The sequence below is a fragment of the Equus asinus genome, chromosome 5, assembly GCF_041296235.1.
Source record: "Equus asinus isolate D_3611 breed Donkey chromosome 5, EquAss-T2T_v2, whole genome shotgun sequence".
In the NCBI taxonomy this organism is placed as follows: Eukaryota; Metazoa; Chordata; class Mammalia; order Perissodactyla; family Equidae; genus Equus; species Equus asinus.
Genome location: NC_091794.1, coordinates 35,683,383 through 35,705,403, shown reverse-complemented (window position 1 = coordinate 35,705,403; position 22,021 = coordinate 35,683,383). Strand labels below are relative to the sequence as shown.

General features: G+C 41.5%; 1 protein-coding gene across 8 annotated transcripts in view; it reads right to left on the bottom strand.

Moving 5' to 3' along the window:
* Positions 1 to 22,021, bottom strand: part of DGKG (diacylglycerol kinase gamma) — a 188,176-nt gene that overhangs the window by 152,658 nt on the left and 13,497 nt on the right. For 6 of the 8 annotated variants that reach the window (XM_044771245.2, XM_044771247.2, XM_044771248.2 and 3 more), the window contains exon 2: positions 2,344 to 2,658. In XM_044771245.2, coding sequence (XP_044627180.2) covers positions 2,344 to 2,410 — 67 coding nt within the window. In that variant the 5' untranslated portion in view covers positions 2,411 to 2,658. Of the gene's footprint in view, positions 1 to 2,343; positions 2,659 to 22,021 lie in introns of those variants that run through there. The other 2 variants (XM_070509266.1, XM_070509269.1) reach the window with 2 other exon arrangements.

The window sequence follows — 22,021 nt, the reverse complement described above, 5'->3', positions numbered from 1 at the left end:
GCTTGGACTAGATTTAATGCAAACGACCCCACCTGAGCTCCCTGATCTAGTAGCTTCCTCATCCAGGCCACCTTGAACACAGCCACCAGATTTATGTCTTTAAATTTTGTCACCTTAGTCCAAAGGCCACACTTTGACATTCATAACCCAAGGCCTCCTGCTGTCCCCATCCCTTCTGTGTCCTCCTCCTCCTCCTCCTGCTTCTTCTCTCCATCTAGCCCAGAAGTTCTCCTTACCACCCTATACACACTCTCTCCCTTCCTGCCCCTCTACTGCTGCTTCCATTGTTTCTACACCCCTCCTCCACCATTCACTGCTCACGTTTTAAACTTCTTTCCTTCCTAGAGTTCATCCAGTTAAATCCTCTGTTATAGGTTAAATTATATCTCCCCCAAATTCATAAGTTGAAGTCCTAACCCCTGGTACCTCAGAATGTGCCCTTATTTGGAAATAGGGTCATCACAGAGTTAATTAGTTAAGATGAGGTCACACTGGAGTAGGGTTGGTCCAATCCAATATAAGTGTGTCCACATAAAAAGGGAAATTTGGACACTGAGACATGCATACAGGGAGAACACCATGTGAAGAGACACAGAGAAGACAGCCATCGATAAGCCAAGGAGACAGGCCTGGCGCAGCTTCTTCCTTCACAGCCAGTAGACGGAGCCAACTCTGCCAACACTTTGATTTTGGACGTCCAGCCTCCAGAACTGTGAGACACTTTCTGTTGTTCTAAGCCACCTAGGTTGTAGTACTTTGTCACAATAGCCTAGAAACTAATAGACCTCCCCATATCAATTTCCCCAGCTTTAAATTCCCTTCTCGTTTATGGCTCAGTTTAGCCAGCTGTGCCAGAGGTGTTTGCCCGCTGCCTTAAACCCGTTTTCTGCTTGTGTGATGGGCACATTTCTGAGTCCCTAACAAGATTCTGATTCCTCAAGGGTAAGCTTTTTCTTTGTGCTTCTTTTTCATCCCTGACAGGGCCTGGTACTTTGCTGACCTACTGAGCAGGCTGAATTAAATGGAGTTTACCCTGGAGGGTGATTCCTTGCTCCTTGTCAGTATATTATGAGTTTCTCCAAACCCATTGTGGTCAGACAAGAGGCCATGGGCTCCAGGGTACTGAGAGAGAGACTGGCCAGTAGCCCTAAGGGGCCCCAGTTGACCTTGGGGAGCATATGGAGTCATGGGATCTGGAAGGGATCATAGGAAGAGATCACCTAGTCCAACTCTATCATTTTGGAGGAGAGGACACTGAGGTTCCAGAGGGTGAAGGGCTGTCACATCACAGAGAGCAAGAGTCAGAGCTGACACTTGAGCCCAATCCTGCGACTCCTCGACCAATGCTGTGGACAAGGGCTGCCTGCCTGCGGGAGGGGGCAGGCTGCCAAAAGGGCTTTTGGAGGACGACCCGGGAAAGCTCTATAGGGCAGGTCAACACATAGCAGGCCAAGTGATTTACAAAAGCACATGTACAACTAACGTGAAGGGAGAGACACTAGAATAAAAGGGTGGGGCCGGCAGTGCAGCTGGGGGCTCTGCAAGGCAAAGGGCTCTGCAAAAAGTCGGAGCCACTGCACAATCTGGGTGGTCAGTCTGTGTGTGTGGAGTGCAGCGGTCAGTTGGTGTTCTACCACAGCCCGGGCAGATTCTCATCACTGTCAGGATTAGGAGTGGCCTGTTGGGGGGCACAGCTGTGTGAACGTCGGCCTCGCCACCACTGTGTCTTTACGTCTGAAATCATTCCTGGATGCAACTAATGAAATCAAGAGCCTCAAGCAAAAGCCCTGGCTTTTCTAGAACGAAGTCAAGAAAGACACGCATCAGAATTCTGCATCTTACCGAAAGATGGCCTTGGGTCCAAACACAAACGTATAGACAGTAAATGATTGAGTAACATTGTAACCATGCAGCCTGCAGCCCTTCAAAAATTCTGCTATAGAGAGGTTTTAGTGATCTGAGAAAATGCTTACAATTTTATGTCTTGTGGAAAACTCAGGCTAAAAAACAAAGGTATATTTAGGAACTCAACCACGTAAAGCAATATGCACAGGAGGGGAGTGTTCCAAAATATTCATAGAGGTTAGCTGTGACTTTTACTCTTTATTTTTTTCTCCTATATATTCAAAATTTCTATGGCAGGTATGTATCATTTATAGAGTGTAAAGATCTTTGTGTTTTTATGTTTAAAGACACTAATTGTGTGTTTATAAGGAAATACAAGCTGTCAGTCCCGATCTCCCTCTCTGTGCCTTTGCAATGATCGTATTGCTCTGCTCTCCAGAAATGTTCTCCCCAACCAAGAGGAAATCCCACCCCAGATGGCTCAGTCCATTTACTCACATTCTGAATATTTCTGGAGTTGGTTAAATTCTTCTGGGGTGAGGGAGACCCAACGTTCTTCACTCATCTTTAAGCTGGGTGTGAGCACTTGAGGCCAGGGACAGAGTTTTGTTCACCAGGGTGAAGCTGAGGCCCAGCCCAGGGTCTGGCTCATTGCAGGTATGCGATGGACGGGCCCTTCAGGAGACGTCTCCAGGACCCAAGTGTCTATGGCAGCAGCGGGCACCTCTCAGCCGATGAGGGAAGACCTCTGCTATTCCTTAGGCAACATCCTTCTACCTATAGTCAAGGTAAATTCAGAAATCCTTGCTCTTCCTGGGCAGAAGTAGAAAAGACATTGTGAATGAGAGTGTTAGAGCACATAAGTCATCTTTTTTATATTAAAAAAACTCCCAAATGTTCTATAGGAGGCGATGGGTCTCAAGGGAGGGATATCCCCTCAGGGAAGCCTGAAGAACGCAGAGAGATCAAACCAGCACACTCCAGACTGTTCTCTGGCTGGGGTGGGGGTCAGGTGATATGAATAGGTAGCCAATCTCATAAACTCTGGAAAATTTTAAATGTCTTATGTGAGAAGTGGTAGGAGGGCCACCTAAGGACATCCTCAAGCCGTGAAAATGCCTCAGGCTTTCGGATGGTTCATGAGTAAGTACAGGGACAGTACCTTGTGGTGTGATTTGAAAGGTGAGCATTCTCTCCTCCACTGATTTCTAAATTCCTCCATCAGAGCTGCCTACCTTCCTTGCACGAGTCACTCTGGAAATTCAAATACTCCCCAAGGCTGGTTAACATCCTAGCATCGAAGCAGTTCTCTTTCCTCTCAGAACCATAAAAAAGCGGTTAGAGCGAGGGAAGGGGATGGATTCAGACAAACACTTAGAATCTTTTCCTTTCAGCCCCTCCTAGCACGGTGGCTCTGTTAGTCATACCATCAGTCATTAAATCAGTTTAGTGGGTTGTGAAATTAACATGATGGGCCGAGACTAGCGCTTAAAAACATGAACTAGAAAAGCAAGAAAGAAAGGAATGAAATGGAGTTGAATTAAGAGTGCATCTCCTTTCAGTTATACATACATATGTGTGTATACTGATCATAATGTAAAATGTATTTCTTTTTTTTTTTTTTGAGGAAGATTGGCCCTGAACTAACATCTGTTGCCAATCTTCCTCTTTTTTTTTCCCCCAAAGCCCCTGTACATGGTTATATTTCCTAGTTGCAAGTCATTCCAGTTGTTCTGTGTGGAATGCCACCACAGCATGGCTTGATGAGCAGTGTGTAGATCCGTGCCCAGGATCAGAACTGGAGAATCCCGGGCCGCCGAAGTGGAGCGTGTGAACATAACCACTCAGCCACAGGGCCGGCCCCTAAACTGTATTTCTTATTCTGGGTTGAGGTTAAAAAAATGTTGGAAAGCCACCAATCTAATAGGAGGAGAAATAAAGACTGACGTTACCAAAGAACAAGCCCGGTTTCAATAAAACAGGATCCACTGTGGAGAGTCAGACTTCCAGGCAAGTTTGGGGAGCCTGGACCATATGTGGAATGATGGAGGAGCTGGAGGAGACGACCCAGTGAGGGGGCAGATTTGCATAGTTCTCTGGAGGAGCATAAAGTGTTGGTTGGTGTGGATCTGGAGGGCTGAACTAGAGTCGACGGAAGATGCCAGAGGGAGATTCTGGCTCTATAAGGAAGACCTTCCACCAGTCAGAGATCTCCAACAGCAGGTGGGAATACAAGGCAAGGGAGTAAGATGTCTGCATCCCTGGGAGCATCCAAGTTCTAATTTTCTCTTTAAAAAGTCCAATTCTTTCCTTAAGTCACAGGCCAACTGCATTCAGCTCCTCGGCACCTGCTCTCGGCAAGGTCCCCAGGGACCTAGTTGTCAAATCCAACAGGCACCTTTCAGGCCTGCCTTGCTTCATTTGCTCTCTCTGCAGCCTGTGCCACGGCAGGAAACAATTACCCTGAAACTCTCTCATCTTTCTGAGTGTTCTTCCTCAGTCTCCTTCTGCCTCTTCTTTTTGCCATCATTAAATACTGGTGTTTCCAAAATCCTCTCCTCAGCTCTCTCCTCACTCTACATCCCTTCCCTGAGGGATCTCCTCCACCTCTGCAGCTTCAATGATTCCCACGCATGCCGCTCCAGCCCTGAGCTCCCACAGTCCAGATCTGAATATTCAGTTCTCTACTGTCACTCCCTTGTACGTCCCAAATCACTCCAAATTGGCACCTTCCCATGCCCCCAGCCTGCGTCTCTTCTGCATTCTGGTTGTGCCCTGAGAAGAGCCAGTACCCAGGCCAGAGGCCTGATGCTCAGCTTAAGTCGTCCCTCTTTCTCTCCTGCCAAACCCAGGCACCAGGCCAGCGGTGTGACTGTCCATTGTGAATTCCCTCCTCTCCATCCCGCCAGCTGGTTCATTAACTCAGACCCTCATCTTTTCTTGCCTGGTCTCTAACAACAGCCTCCTGCTGGTCTCCCTGCCTTGGGTTTTGCTCTCCTCCTCTTGGTCTTCTCTAAACTGCCAACCAGATCACATCCTTCTTGGTAATAAAATTCTTCAGCAGTTTCTCTTGCCTATAGAATAAGGCGTAATCTTTTCATGATACACAAAGCTCCTTATGATCTGGCCTCTGATTATCAGTTCAGTCCAAAAGCGAGGGGTGCCCTTTAGAAACATTTTCCTTCATACCAGGGATTTCAATATTACAACTGCTATTACCATTCTGCTGCTACTATTTAATGGAAACTTATTTTACACTGTGCTATAGGCTATGTATATATTTTCTAATTTAGTCCTCATAGCAGCCATGTAAATTAAGCATTGCCTTCCCCATTTTGTTTTTTCCTACGAGGAAGATTCACCCTGAGCTAACACCTGCCGCCAATCCCCCTGTTTTTGTCTGTGAGCCGCCACGACAGCATGGCCAATAACAGACGAGTGGTATAGGTCCATGCCTGGGAACTCAACCCTGCCTGCCAAAGCAGTGTGATGCCAAACTTAACCACTAGGCCACCGGGGCTGACCCACCTTCCTTATTTTTAGATGAGGAAAATGAGGCAAACTGTTTAGTAAATATGGTGAGGAGAAAGAGGGAGCCCCCAATACTTTCATTTGAGAATGCCTCTCTGACTGTATCATTCTGCATCCTCCCAGAAGCACAGAGCTCTGAGGGGACCAAAAGACACACTACGTGAGAGAACACCATTGAACTGGAAATCAGAAGCAGGGGATTGGAATCTTGGTTCTGCCTCTTATCAGCTATTTGACTTTAGACAAATTTTTCATTTCTTTTTTTGTGTATGTGAGGAAGATTCGCCCTGAGCTAACATCTGTGCCAGTTTTGCTCTACTTTGTATGTGGGATGCCTCCACAGCATGGCTGATGAGTGGTGTGTAGGTCTGCACCCAGGATCTGAACCCGTGAACCTGGGCCACTGAAGCAGAGCATGTGGAACTTTAACCACTTGGCCATGAGCCATTCTCCAATTTTTCACTTCTTGAATCTTGGCTTCTTCATCTCAAAAATGGGGATACTCATAAAAACCCTCATTGAGGCAGTGTTAGGATTAAGTGAGTTAATATAGGTAAAAGACAAACAAACAAAAAAACCCAAACCCCACCTAGCATAATGCCTATCACACAATGGACACTCAATAAATAATTATTGTTGTTATCCTCCTATTGCAAATACATAACTTAGCAATATGACTAAGACAATCAGCTGACAGCAGTTGGGTGCAAAAATCTTTGTGTTGTGTCATAGATTTCTGAACTCGATCTTATCCTGCTTTAAGTGGCTATAATTTTGTAATTATTCATCTAACTTTTATCCACTAGTTTTAGCCTATACTGATGATTCTTGCTTGGATTAATTATTACTATGATAGCAAATTTCTAATTCCATCATTCCTTCTATATTTATTAGTTGGGATTCTACTGTAAGACAGCTTTCTCTTCTCCTTTATTTTTTCGTATCAGTTTATTATATATATTTATTTATATTATAAATACTATACATACTATGAATATATAAAATATAAATTAATATTATAAACATATAAAATATATAAAGTATAAGTGTACATTACATATATATATATTTATATTCATGGATTCTTCTTTTATTCAGTGGGTTATAACCCATTACTATCATTATTTGTTTTAATTCTCAAATTGTCCCAGATTTGGCCAGGGGAAGCTCACTCAAGGTGATTCCTTGTTCTTTAGACATATTCCCATCCTTCCTTGAGCATATCTTTATTTTCCGGTCCTATAAAATGTTTCAGGCTCATCGTGTACTTCCTCAGTCCTAGTCCTGAAATCAGTCATTTCTCCACAGCCCTGATTCTTTTCAGTGGAGAATGGTATTTGAAATCAAGCTTTGTGTGCTAGCTATGCTCATTGCTACTGGGGTGTCATTGCCTCTAGGCCCTATCAGGACAGAGGTAGGAAATATATTCATGCATACACACACATCATCTCTATCTGGCTATCTATCTACCTATCTTTCCATCCATCCATTCATCCTTCCATCCATCATCTATCCATCTAACCATGTTAAAAACTCTGAGTTCATACTCATACCTCCAACTACTGTCCAGCACTAGTGTCAATTGTAGCCTCTACTCATTCCATGTTTTTAAACTCCCTTCTAGAACAAACTTTGTTTCCATCATCTATAGTATACTTATTTGGTCAATTTTAAAATACACAGAAATTTTCAGAATTGCTAGCCACATCTCCGTGAAAAACAAAATAGAGTTCAAGATTTGTTTATAGTTCTTTTGTCTTCAGCAACAGCATATCCTCAAAATACTATTTTCAAGTTACTTAGGTTACTTCTTCCCCACTCTCATTCATTTCTGTTTGTATTTCAATGTAGGGTTTTTTTCTCCAATCCCATTGATTCTTTTTCAGTGTGGTTTCAAAAGTCAGAACCATATTAAAAAGTACATTCAGAGAAGCCTGGCTTTCCCTCATTCTTTTTACTCTGTTCCCGTCCCCCTCCTTTCCATCTTATTCCCACTCACCCCTTGTAGTTTCTAGTTTATCCTTCCTGTTTATTTTTGAACCAGTGAGCAGATACATGGATATTTTCTTATTTTCCTTTTTACTACACAAAAAGCAGCACATTATGGATTGTCTTTTGCACTTTGGTTTCTTTCATTGAACAATATATACCATGAGTCACCTCATGTCTCTTCATAGAGAGCTTCTTAATTTAGAACCAAGTTTGATTCCGATACTTATCTGCTTAAAACCCTTCGGAGTCCTCTCTTAGCCTCCAGGATAAAGGGCAGACTTGTCAGCCAGTTCCAGAAGATCCTTTACAGCTCACCTCCCCATCTTCACTTCAGTGACCTCCTGCCCTACATGCTCCATGTTCCAGCCAAATCAACCTACTGTCTACTCTTAGAACCTAACAAAGTACCTGGCACATGGTAGGACCTCATAAACATTAGTTAACAACAGACAGGCACACCATTCCTTTAATCTATCTGAATTGCCCTTGACTCCTTTCTTCCCACAATGAACCTCTACTCGTATGTCTGGTTTCCAGATAAAAATGTTACTTGCTTTCTACAGCTTTTTTGAACTCTTTGAGCAAGCGAAGCTGTTCTCCCAGCTGTGTTCCCATAGAACACATGGATCCTCTATATTTCTCTGTAGTGGTAGCTGATGGTCCTGTGTGGGAGACAAACACCCAAACAAATAATTAACATACAAGCTGGTAAGAGTCATAGCACAGATATATCAAGAGAGCTCTGGGGCCATCTAATGTGTCCGTAGCAGGCACTGGGGGGTAGAAAGAGATTCCTGAAGCAGCTGGGGAGGAGTAGCAAGGTAAAGAGGTATATGTTGCAAAAACTCAACAAATATTCATATTATTATCCTTGCTGTCCCATTGTAGCTCAGTGCTTGGCTTCTTGGTAGAAGAAACTGCACCATTCTTTATTCCCATCAGGAAAAGTTAGGGGCCTGAAACACTGCCTGACTCTCCAGATGGTAACTGCTGACCCTGCCCCCACATGACAGTCCCCTCTGATTTGCCGCCTTCTGATAGAGATGACCACCACCACCCAAGAGGACTTGCTCCAGCTGACATCACTCAGCATTTCTCTTTCAGCAGCCTGCCCAGTCACTACCCTCTCGGAGGCCCTTTAAAGTATGAACAACCTTCTTATTACCATCCTGAACGTCTTCCCTGACAGAAAAAAATATAATAGGCTTTTCTAAATAACACTCAGATTGGATATTGTCAGGCTTAGATGGGAGAAGTGTGGTGTACGACCCTACAGCTACGCCACTCTGAGCACTTGCTTCAGAGACCCGGGCCTCAGTTCCCTTGTCTATAAAATGAGGGTGTGGGAATAATAGTTTCCAATGCATTTTCTAGCTTTGCAATTTCACATACTGGATCAAACTCTATTTGGTCTGTGTAGATGTCAGCATGGAAATCACAAGTCAGAAGGAAGACGGCAAATTCAATGGGTATTGAATTGCACCCCAGGGCTCTCTATTCATTCGAGTGAATCAGCCATAGCCAATTATCCAGGAACAAACACCTCTTCATCTCCTCTTTGCTCTCATGAAAACATTAATTCATGAATATGGCATCAGATTGGGAGAGCTTATTTATATGCATCTGATGATTTATAACGAACCTATAATGAGTATAATTTTATAAAGGAAGAATGACTAAAAGCTGGAAAGATAAGAACCCCTCTCTCTTCCCAGACATGTGACGAGTCACATCTTGATGAGTGCTCCATCTCTGAGCTTTTGCTCCTCTGATCCTTCTTAAACTGCAACTCCTACACAGCCTTTGGAGTTCAGTTCAAGTGTCATCTACTCTACGAAGCTCCCTTTAATCGCCTGAACTGGGCTGGACATATCTTCTCTGCTCTCCAATAGCTCCTTGGGCTTTTCTCCATTACAGTGCTTACCACACTGCAGTGGACTTGCCAACTCTACCCTGTGAGACCCTGAGCCCCTACAGGGCGGAAACAGTATCTTGCTCTTTGTAGCTCTAGCTACTACAGGATTTTGAAGGGTTCATTTCTTGATCACTAACAAAGTGGTTCTCAACCTTTCTTGACTGAGACCATTCGTGTGGAGCAAAAGATCCTACCACATCTGTTTGCACTTCCCTGTAGAAAAAGAACCGAGTGGTAGCAAAGAATTGGAGAGGAACAAAAGACATAATTGGCATAAAATTGTTGATAATACCATTTATGAGTCACTTATTTTATAATAAAAAAACATGACAGTGCACACACTTTAAAATAATCACATAAATTTATAACTATAAACTTATAATAGTCACTTTATTATGCTTAACCTGATAGTATGTTAGGAGTTAAGTTGCTAGAATTCATAATGAACTGTCACTGTTTAGTCATCGGCTACATTGGTGGCCTCTAAAAAACCACACCTCCTGATATTCATACCCTTTGTAGTCCTCCCACCCCCCATCTGGAGTCTGGGCTGTGCCTGTGACTAAGAGAACGCAAAAGAAATGACACTGTGCCAGTGTCAGGCCCAAGCTTTCAGAAGCCCTGGCAGCTTCCACCTTTGTGTTCTTGGGAGCACTGAACTATGCCAGAAATTCAGCCTCCTTGCTCTCTCTGAGTGGTCCTTCACAAAAAGACCACGCGGACAGACAGAGGCTTAACATTACATGGAGGAGAACGGAGCACCCCAGCTGATGATGAAAACTGAAGCCCCTTCTGTAAGATCCCAGCCAAGCCATTCCAACCAGCAGGCAGTTGTTTAAGCCATCCTGGCTGAGGCACCGGACATGGACGACAAGAAGCCATTTTGGATTTTACGGTCTTAGTACACATGATGTGGAGTGGAGATAAGCTATTTCTGCTGTGTCTTGCCTGAATTCCTGATGCACAGAATCATGTGGAATAATAAAATGACTGTTGAGCCACTAAATTTTGAGGCAGTCAGATATGCAGTCATAAATAACCAAAACAACCACATCAGCACTTTCGGGTTCAGATTACATATGTATCTGTTTAGCAAGAGGATACGCATGATTCATGCTTGAACTGCAACTTGTTCACGTCTTAAAATGTAGTAACTGGAAAATTATAGGCCTGAAATACCTTTGATGCAAGTGTGTATCACTGCATGCTGTCGGGTTAACCAAATATCCTCCACAAACTAATATGATAACAACGAAGTTAAATGAACTATAATTTCTAATTAAAAAGCAAGAAGAGCAGTAGCTGAACAGTACAGGCAACTCAAAACAAGTCTGCCATTGCAATGATAACAACGTGACTTTCCCCCAGGTCACAGGATTCTAACCATCTGGCAGAACGAGGAGGCAGTAGTTACTGAGCATTTAGAAGCAGTCTGACTTCACAGATAACCGAATTAGAGGCCCCTGGGGAACCTAGTAATAAGCTAATTTGAGTTTATGAATAGCAAATATGAGTAATCCCTAATAACTCATTTAATAAATTACCAGCCCACAGTCCTTATACAAACATAAAAATAAAAGTCTTGGAACGGTGTGTTACCCATGAGAATTCAGAGGGGACTTGCATTTGAGGACTTGGCACCTCGTTAGTGGCCTCACAGTGAATCTAAGAATCCCCACTCTGGGAGAGGTGTGAAAATGTCAGGCTGAACTGAGCTGCTCAGGTGTGAGGGGGCTGGTACCCAGGAGAGGAGTGCAGGCTCCTGGGAGAAGCTGAGACTTGCTACTTGAGGAGGCTGCCTTTGGGACAGGCATGGAATGTCAGGTTGGGGAGTGTTTCCAGCCCAGGGGCATCACAGCTTGAGTGCTGATCATTCATTCATTTATTTATTCATCTGTTCAACAAAGCATTGTAATAACCAGCCATAAGGGCAACCATCATTTATAGACAACAACAGATCTGGTGTTTTGAATACTTCATCTGTAATATGACCAAACCCTGTGAGGAAGGCCTTTTCCATACTCATTTGACAGCCCAAAAAACAGCTCCAAGTTCAACCACTAGTAAATGGTAGAACTGTTATTTAAACTCAAGTCTGTTTCATTCCAACGCCCCTGGTCTTTCCTTTCACCGTAACACCTCTGGATGAATAAATTGTGTCCCTAAGGGCCAGGCCCTGTGCTGGGTGCTGATACTATCAACAATCCAACTAAAGAGAGCCTAAATGCTCATCCTCAAACTGGACGGTAAATTGGAAGCCAGAGGAAAAACCATAGCCTGCTCCTGGAAAACCAGTATTATTTGAGCAGAAAAAAAAAAACTATGTTGTATTGAACACGAACACAGAATGGAATAGAATGGAAAATACGCAGGAAGTTGGAGGTAAAACATGAGACTTCAAAACAAATTTGCTCTTGCCCTGGGGCCACCTCTAACCGTTCTCGGAAAGTGGGAGAATGTTCACTTGGCTTTGCCACTGGGGACGCTACAGTGGAAATGCTAAAGAAGTGGAATTGTAAATAGCAACTCCAAGATCTGATTCCGGACTCCAGAGCTGAGGGGCTGATGTGGGGAAAGGACTGTGAGAGGAGGCCTCCTTCACGAAACTACTACCTGGGGAAAACGACACACATACAGTGTCAGGGAGCCTTCTGCAGCACCAAGCCCAAGTCAGGTGTTAGAATTAGAGAGACCAGAATTCAAATCTTGGCTATAGCACTTCCAATGATGTGATGTTAAATAAGTTGTTCTTCATCTCTAAATGGGAATAATAATAATAGCAATACATGTTTCCCAGGGTTGTTATGAGAATTATTTGTATAATGTTTGTGAGAGTCACAGCAAGTAAAATTTCCTGTCAGTGCTTCTTAAAGTGTGGTCCTCACACCAGCAGTACTGGCATCGCCCAGGAACACGTAAGAAAAGCAAATTCTCGGAAGCCATTCCTGGAGATTCTGATGCATGCCGGTGTTTTGTAACCACTGCTTTACATTAATGTAAGGGACAGGACTAAGAAGAGAAACTTAGAATACCTGGAGCTCTTCCTTCTCCTTAAGGGGACCGTAAAGCAGACAGAATCTGGGTCTCTCAAGTCAGTCACTTTCCTCAGGCAAGAAAACATTACAGGGAAGCCAGAGCCCCATGATTGCCAGATGCCTATCATCCTGCCCAGCTCCCCAAAATCTCATGGTATGACATATTCCCTGCAGAATTTTCCTTTCTTTACAATCTGGATCTATGTTTCATACTCTTCCTGTGACATTTTGTGCCAAATATATAATCTTGAGAGGGCACGGAACAGATAACAGGAATTTCCTACCATCAAGTGAAGGGCAAACCTCAACAATCAGAAGAGCCTGAGTGTGAGAAAATGACAGCTCAAGTCACGCCACAGCTCAGCCCCGTGTCAGAAATGGAACTGTCAGGGAAGAGACACAGCAAGGCATGAGTACGGGGCTCAGGCAGGTCTAGAAGAAGATGGTACTGTAAAAAAGCCAAGTATTGTGGTGGCAGTGGGGTGGTGTGCGTGTATGTGTGTTAACAACCACCACAAGGAAACCACACCAAAGAGACAACATTCAAGTTTGGAACAGTTTGTGAAATCCTGTTCAGCTTGGGAAGTGCCCGTGCACCAGGAGGAACTTGCGGTGAGCTGGCCCATGAGTGTCCTCCACTTCATGACCCTCTTGTGTTCTCCCTCCCCTCCCTCCTCTGCTACCCTTCCCTCTCCCATTCTCTAATTCTCCTTTCCTTTTCCTTCCTCCCACTTGCTGCTTCGCATAACAATCTAAACAATAGCTACTATTCATTGAGAATATACTCCCTGTTCCACATGAATATAATTCTCAAAATAATCTTTCAAGGTAAGTCTTATTATGCCACCATACGTAGGATCAGACTCCTTCTAGGCAGCTGGGCCATCAGCCAAACCCACGTCTGCCTCAATGCAGAGCCCATACTTCCCCAGCATCTGTGCTGGTTTTCAGACCTAGGAAGAATATTAAATCATGTCTAGATTGTAAGCTGCCTGAGGATCAATTTTCTGGTTCATTTCATGAGCCCGGGATTTAGTTTATAGGAGGCTCTGGGCAGTCAGGTGCCCGTTCCTCCACCAACTCCACAGAACAACAATGTCTGCATGGGCAATCATGCAACAGTGATTTAGCACCACTGACGACAGCACCCAGGGGTGCCTACATCTCATTCTGATCCCAGACAATATGTCCCTGGATGGCCCCATCCACCCAAGAAGTGTCTAGGCCCCAGTTTGAGAAACACCTTATTAATAATAACTAACCTTTATAACATGCCAGACTGTCCTAAGCAATTTACATGAATTATCTGGTTGCCTACTCATAACAACCCTATAAGGTAGATACAAATACTATGCCCATTTTAAAGAGGAGGAGACTGAAGCACAGAGGGTTAAGTAACTTGTCCTAGGTCATGTAGCTATTGACTGATGGATTCAGGATTCAAATCCAGATACTCTGACTCTGGAGGTGGTTCTTCACCATTATGCCATGTGACAGAAAGATAACAGGGGTTCTGAAATCACATGGCAGTATTTGGCATAAGACAGTCATCAAGAAAATACAAATATATTTACATTAATTTTTAAATATTCTGATTTGAATAAAGCACAAAATCTAAAACATTTCTTAGGAGGCTCTTGAATTCTAGTTTCAGAAACTCAACAGCTTGATGGAGTTATGGAAACTGGGAAGAAAGCAAATCAGAGAAAGTAGGGTGGTATGGTAGAGCTCTGGGGTCTAATCCTGGTTCTTATATTTCGTAGTGAAGTGACTTTGAGCAAGTCCCTTCTATTCTCCAGACCTCAAGTTTCTCATCTGATAATTGCAGAGAGTGGAGTAACTAATATTTAGGGTTCCTTCTAACAGTAACTCCATTTTCCTTCCAGAAATGTTAGACATCAACTCTTTGCTCTTGCCACGAAGTATCCGGGGCCATCATTTTAGGCTGGGAAATGATTTTTTATACTCATTTAAATCATACTTCATTGGATAGAAACAATAGGAAGATATTATTGCCATTTTATTATATTGTTAGCAATTAAAAAATTTGTAACATCTATGTTGATAAGAAGGCAAGGAAACGGAAATTCTCCAACACTGCTGGTGTGGAAGTAAATTAGCTAAAATAGGACTTTCTATCAACAGCCTCAAAATGTACATTTCCATGTAAATTTACTTCTATAAACTTATCTTAAGAAAGTAACTATGGACAATAATAACAGCACTACCTCTGTGATGACTATAGCCACTTCTACAAGATTTCAACTCCAACGGTATCTGTGGCAGCGTTGTTTATAATAGCAATAAAATACAAGCTATTTAAATGTCTCACAATATTGGATTGCTAAATACCTTGTGGTACATGCATCTAATTAAATACTCTGAAGTCACTGAAACTCAGTAAAAGAAAAAAAAGATTATTCAAATCCATGGGGAAATGTCTTATAGAGATTAAACGTTAACAGCCAAAAGTTGGCTAAAATATTAAAACTATAAATATCTGTAGCAGGTGCTGAACTGTGCCAAGCAGACCCCTTTTGAAAAGAAGGATGTATTCCCCCAGCTGCTTGGGAGTGCTGCTGGCAGACAGCTTGCAGTCTGTCTGAGAGGTGTCAGACCTTTTCAGGAATTGCCTGAGCTGGAAAGAGCTGCCTTGCCCAAAGTCATCCCCTCTTCCCGGGCAGCCCACATCCACCCACTGAATGATACAAAGGAAAAGGCAAAAGGCCTTGTCCCCTCACCCCAACTGGGAACACACAGCAGGGCCATCCCAGTGCAACTTCTCCCTTTGCCAAATCATGCTCTGTCTCTTCCCTTCCACAAGTGGTGATTCGAAGAGCACTCCCTCACAAAACTAACACTGGGAACCTTGGGCTTATTCAGCCATCAAAAAAGGATGAGATCTTGCCATTTGCCACAACAGGGATGAACCTTGAGGGCATTATGTCAAGTGAACTAAGTCAGACAGAGAGAGACAAACAACGTGTGATCTCTCTTGTTGTTGCAATCTAAAAAAATAATTAATTAATTTAAAAAAAGACAAAGCTCATAGATACAGTAAACAGATTGGTGGTTGCCAGAGGCCAGGGTGGAGGGTGGGAGAAATGGGTAAACTGGTTCTTTTAGTTTAAATAAATCGATTGATTTAAAAAAATATAATTAAGTGCCTACCTTCTGCAAAGCATTGTGCTAGGTGATTAACTTATATTATCTGTGGCCAGATAATTTTCGTAACAGTCTAAGAGGCAAATATTGTTATTTTTCCCAATTTTAAAGAGGATCTTCAGAGAGGCTCATGCAGCTGGAAGTGGTAGAAGAAAGATGGCGGCCTAATCCGGGCCCATGTTTGTAGCTGCCATGAAATACCTACAAGCCAACAACTAGATGTATTTTTGAAAAGCATGCTATATGAAAAATTTATGTAAAATGAATAAAAATAAATAAATAAAAATAAAACTAATAACACTCCTGCACTACAATCTCCATTTCAGACTCTGCTTCCCAGGAAATCTGATCTGCAACAGTATGGAAATTAAGAAAAAATTCCCACAGATTCTTAAGTAACTTCTTGTTTAAAAAGAAAATGAAAATCTGGAAGTGTTACATATCAATTTAACCGATGTGCAATTTGGTTATAGCAATGCTTAAAGGACGCTTTTAGCCTTAAACGAATTTCTTAGAAAACAAGGAAGATGAAAAAAAATGAACCAAACCTAAACTCAGGAGGCTAGAATAGGAAGAAAAGAAATCGAAACAAAGCTGAGGAGGACAGAGCTAAAGAAAAAGACAGAAAGCAATGAGCTAGCACCCAAAACAAAACAAAACAACTGGGCAGTTAGTAAATAAGCCCAAAAGCTCTTTTTCTTGCTGTTGAAAAAAATCAACTAGATAGACAATTCTTTGGCAGAGAGAGAGAAAGAGAAGAAGCAGGAGGAGGAGGAGGACCAGCAATATTAGGAAGGAAAAAGGGGCATAAATATAAATGCAAGAGATTTTATTAAATTATGAGAGAATAAGATATTCAACTTTACAGCACTACGTTTGAAAAACTAGGTGAAATGGGAAAATTTGAGAAAATATAAATTATCAAAAGTGGCTCAAGAAGTAGAAAAGCCTGACTAGTCCAATAATAACACATGAAATTGAATCAATATTTCAAAGTCTAATATCCAGGAGTCTGCTCCACCCTCCTGGTCCAGAGGATATTACAGGCAAGTTCTAAAAATCATCAAGGAACAGATAATTCTCCTCTTACACGAGTTGTTCCAGAGCACAGAAAAAGATGTTGTTACAATTTATTTAATGAGGCCAGTATAACCTGGTTACAAAAGCTGAATAAGGAGAGCACAAATAAAAACAAATTATAGACCAATGTCTTTATTACATTCAGCAACATCTTCCATTAAATAGCAAAATCTAGTATAGTATTAAAATAACAATGCATAGGGTTTATTCCGGGAAAGCAAGGATGGATCAAGATTATAAAAGCTATCAATACAATTCACTATATTAACAGAATAAAAGAGAAATTCACATGACAATCTCAATATATTCAGAAAAAAACTTGATAAAATTCAACACCCAAGTATGATGGAAAAGCAAACACACCTCTAAGCACATTAGAAGGTGAATAGAACATCCTTTACATCATAAAGAATATCTACCAAAACCCCACGGCAAACTTCATACTTAAATGGCAAAATATTACTAGGAATGTAATGTACAACATGATGACTATAGTTAATATGGCTAGATGGTATATTTGAAAGTTGTTAAGAAATCCTAAGATTTCTAACTCCTAAGAGTTCTCATCACAAGGAAAAAAACATGTTTTTCTTTTTTTTTGTATCTATATGAGATGATGGATGCTAACTAAGCTTATTGTAACCATTTCACAATACTATACGTAAGTCAAACCATTATGCTGTATACATTAAACTTGTATAGTGCTATACATAAATTACATCTCAGTAAAACTGGAAAAAATAAAACTAGAAAAAGATTTAAAAAAGACAACAGGATACTCTGCTGGGAAATAACAATGTTTACTTATTTGAAAAATAAATAAATGGCAAAATATTAGAACCACTACCATTAAAATCAAGGACAAGATAAGGATGCAAGTTAAGACCTCTGCTATTCAACAGTCTCCCAGAGGTGCTAAGTGTGCAATTAAATGAGAAGAAGAAATAAGAGGTGCACATGTTAGAACAGAAAAGATGAGACTGTCACAACTTTTAAACGATATGGTAAGGATACCTAGAAAAACCAAGAGAATAAAATAAATTATTAAGGGATGTTAGCAAAGTGAGTATATATAAAATTAACATTAAAAAATGAATTGCCTTCCCTTACACAAGCAATAGCCAATTAGGAAATATAGCATAATAGGAAAAGATCTCTTTCAAAACTTTAATGAAAAGTAGAATGTACACTGGGATAAATCTAACAAGAAACATGCAAGACCTTTGTAGAGAAATCTATAAAAACTCACTGAAGGACATAAAGAAAAACTTAAATAAATGGAGAAATACCTTATTCATGGAAAGGAAGGCTCAGTTTAGTTCTGGTACTTACTAGCTATGTGACCTTGAGAAAATTTTAAAATCTTAATCTATCTGAGCCCTACTGTCCTCTTTTGTAAAATGAGAATAATGGAATCTCTCTCGTGCAGTTCTTGTGACTATTAGAATTAGTGGAAGTAAATGGCATTTTTTTTTAAAACTCAAAATTATGTGCAATATTTTTAATGGTGCAAATATATGTATACAACGCCAAAAAAGAGAGATCTGAAAGGATGCGCACAAAATATCACAATTGTTACCTCCAAGGAACACACAGAAATTAGAATTTGAGGTTCCATTACCCATAATGTTTTAATTCCTTTTAAAAAGGGAAATGCATTATTTATATAGTTTAAAAAATATAAAGGAAATTCCTTATTTTCACCATCTTGGTCTGCTTTTATTTTTTTTCTGCCATAACCCAACTCAATCTTCTCAAAGTTTGCCTACCTTGGTTAGAGATTGAGCGTTATAGAACATTGACTTGACGGCAGATATATTTGAGGGTACTCATACTACATATGAACATGTGTATTGTGTGTGGACTTACAGTATGAACAATGTGCATTACATTTTTTGTACTTCATGAGTATTACATGTGTACATGTGAATTTCGGCATTTGTGAACTATGCATAAATGTGTACCATAGTTAAATGAATTACCTACAGCCGAAGTTCTTCTGCACCAGATTGCTATTTTGTACGTTATAGTGGACTTTTTCTAACTTGAAATCCTGTTCTATCTGCCATTTATCCCATCGTTTCTTGTAAAGTTTGGTTAAAATAATGATGTTCAAAAGGCAAGTATGCTTGTACATGTACTCACCTCACAGAATGCGTAGAATACTTTGCTAGGCGCTATGGCGGCTGCAGGGATAAATTGTGACTGACCTCAGCCCTCAGTGAACTGGCAGTCCACTGGGGGTACCGTGGAGCTTCCATAAAAGCCGTAGTACTGGGCTGTGTGTCCTAAGGGCTGTGGAGCTCTGAGAAAGGAGTGCTCAGCGTGCAATGATGCTCATACGGTTGATTGAGAAGAAAGGGCAGAGGAGAGAAAAGACTTGTTTACTAAGTGTACCCGACATGCTTGCACTGGAGGGAGGAACTGCTGAAATCAGAACTTCAAGACTCCTAAATTGGGTTTAATTTAAAAGAGTTTCTTCATGCTATGAAACTATTTCTTGTATTTTCAATTTCAATAAAAATTATAGCCAATGGATTCCTCAGTTCAAACTAATTAGGAGTATGCCACTTCATGTCTCCCCAATCTTCCAAACTCATAAGCCCTATTCACTCAAGGGTGTGGGTTGGGAGGGGGTGAGATGTCAAGAGGCCCACACACTGGGGCCTGTGAGGTTAAAGGACTTCTCCTCAACTACTTCCTTGTGCCAGTGGTTTCTGAAGTGGAGAACAACATGCCAACCATATCCTACACCTGAAAATCTACATCTGTCAGAAAAGAGAAAAGCGTATAACCCTGGAGTCCAACAAACCTGGGTCCACATCTCACCCATGACATCGCCTAGATTTGTGGTCTTGAGCACATTACTTATTCTTACTTAATCTCTCTGAGCCCAAGTTTCTCAGTTGGAAAATGGGACTAGTGGTATCACCTTACAGAGCAGGATTAGACATAATGAAGACAGATTTCCTAGCACAGTGCCTGGCACATAGGGCTCAGTGGATGCTGACGGCCTTCCCTTCTGCTTTATTAAATATTGGTAAATGTGCCAAGATTCCCTGATCCATAGAGGGCTCTCATGCAAAGAGAAAAAGGGTTTAAGATGAGAGAAGGCATGAATTAAGGGATGAAAAATCTTAGACCTCAGTTTAAGGAAGAGGATGGAAGGGAAAGGTGATGTTTTTCAGAACCAGCTGTAAAAGATGGAACCACATACATTTTCACCTTCACTCCTAGAAGCAATTAATGAATAAAGCAAAATATTATGACTTGGAAATTTTGTGGTAACATCTGCTTGCAGGGGTTAGGAGCAGTTGGATGTGTGAGCTAGATTAGGACACTGGAGGATTTAGGAAATGAGCACAGAGTTAGTCATTTGGCTGAATGTGTCTAATAAATTATAGTCCAATTGGAAAAACTGGCCTCTCTGGGTGAATCACTTTGAACTAGACAAAAATAGCCAACAGAAACCAGCCACCACTGAAGAATAAGAAAGAAAAAATCGTTTGATTTGATTGACTGACATTGTTTTGATCAGAGCTTGAAGTCACATGCTGAGTTTAGTTTGGTCGGAAAGACATCCTGTCGCTGATGGAATCACATGCATTTACACAGTCCTCCAACCATTTACTAGGTGTGACTTTTAAATATAGAAATAGATCTACTCTCAAACTTATCTTCTTCCCACCTCCACCTACAAAACTAAATAACACAGATTTTCCTCACTTTTTAAATGGAAATGTCGTTCTCTACATTCAGCAGGCTTGATAATTGTTATCATTTAGCTTCAAAATTTCAATACCAAATCAGAAACCAACTTTCAAGTTTTGTTTTATATTGTCTCTCAGCTCTGCCCCTTTCTCTCCATTTCACTATTCGTGACAGCACCCCCGTTTCTGGGTAACAGCCTCCTTATTGGCCCAAGCATCTGCCTTCAGTCTTTATAATTGCCTCACTCCACTTCAGTCTGCTCCACCTATAGGCACTTCACAAAATCCACTAGTTTCAATTATTTTCTTTCTCAAGAACCAAAAACTGCTTCTTATTGACTATCAGTTTGTGTCCAACTCCTTTTCCAGGCATTCAAGGCCATTTATCACCTAGTCTGACCCCACCTCCCACTGATTTTGAGCAAGAGTGCAAAACTTGGGAATAGGGATGATGCGTCATTCAGTCATTCTGCTGACAGATGGGATTCTGGGATAAAAAGGAAGCAAACAGTGTCAATACTGAATGTAGCTTTCTTGGTCATGATTTACCATACCCTGAAAGGGGGAGTTCATGTCTAGTATTGATAGGCTTGCATCTCATGAGCATGGGGGGCATGTATTTGCCTAGAGGCTGATGGGAAAGAGGATCAAAGAATTGGAATAACAACACTGAATCTATCCAAAGTATAGAACTGCTGGTAAAACAAAGACAAACATGAGAGGGGAGGTGCCTGGTGACACATACGAATACACACACGTGTATACATGATTACAAAGAGTACTAGAAACTATTTACGGGCTGACATGTCTTCATGGCAAGACGGCTTTACATTTAAAATTGGTTTATTATGGGAATTCATAACCCTAAAGACAGAGCACCTAAAATATCTCATGTGTGAGCAGAAAAGGGTGAGGAACATATGTGATATCGTGAACATTTCCTACAGGCCACTTGGCCCCAAGGAGGAAATGGCGGGTGCATTCCTCGCCACTACCATTCTGGCACAATGCAAGTTGGAGCAGTGGAAGGGAACTTTGACTAAATGTTTGCAGAAAGCCTTATTGGGCTCAAAGTAGAGCATCAGACAAATGTTTTTATTGCCTTTGTTGACATGGAGTAAAGAAGCTTACCTGGATGAGCGCCTGTGGATCTTATTCTGACCAGGAGAAAGACCCTGCTTGGTGAAGCAGGCATAAGAGACATCTTAGGAGAAAGAAGCCACTCCAGTTCAGAGGTCATGATTGTAAGCAAGGAGACGCCCGGCTGTAATAAACAGCCAGGAACTCTAGATTTAGGCAGACACAAGAGGAAAAAGGAATGGTCCTTGAAAAAAAGTGTCTGCAAGACTAACCCATGAGTTCATATCCAAGAAGGACATTTAGAAACAAAGGAAAGGAAAGGCACACACAATCCAGGAATATATGGGAAGTAGCACAAACGTATATGAATTATATCATGAAAATAATAGCTCAAAATGATGCGAAAATAGTAAGTGGCAAAAAAAACCCTCCACTCTTGGCCAAAAATAAAAAGGTTGGGGGAAGTTTGGGAAATGGACTGGTTAATTTTAGGGCAAGAGGAGCAAAGAACAGTTTGGTCCACAGCTTGGGGACAAGGATGACCAGGAGAATTTCCAATAGAGGTTACTGAACACATTCATTGACCTTGGAAGAATTTTGGAGAACAACAACAACAACAAAAAGCCAAAGGGCTAGAAACAAGCTAATCTAATCTTATTTTCGTCATC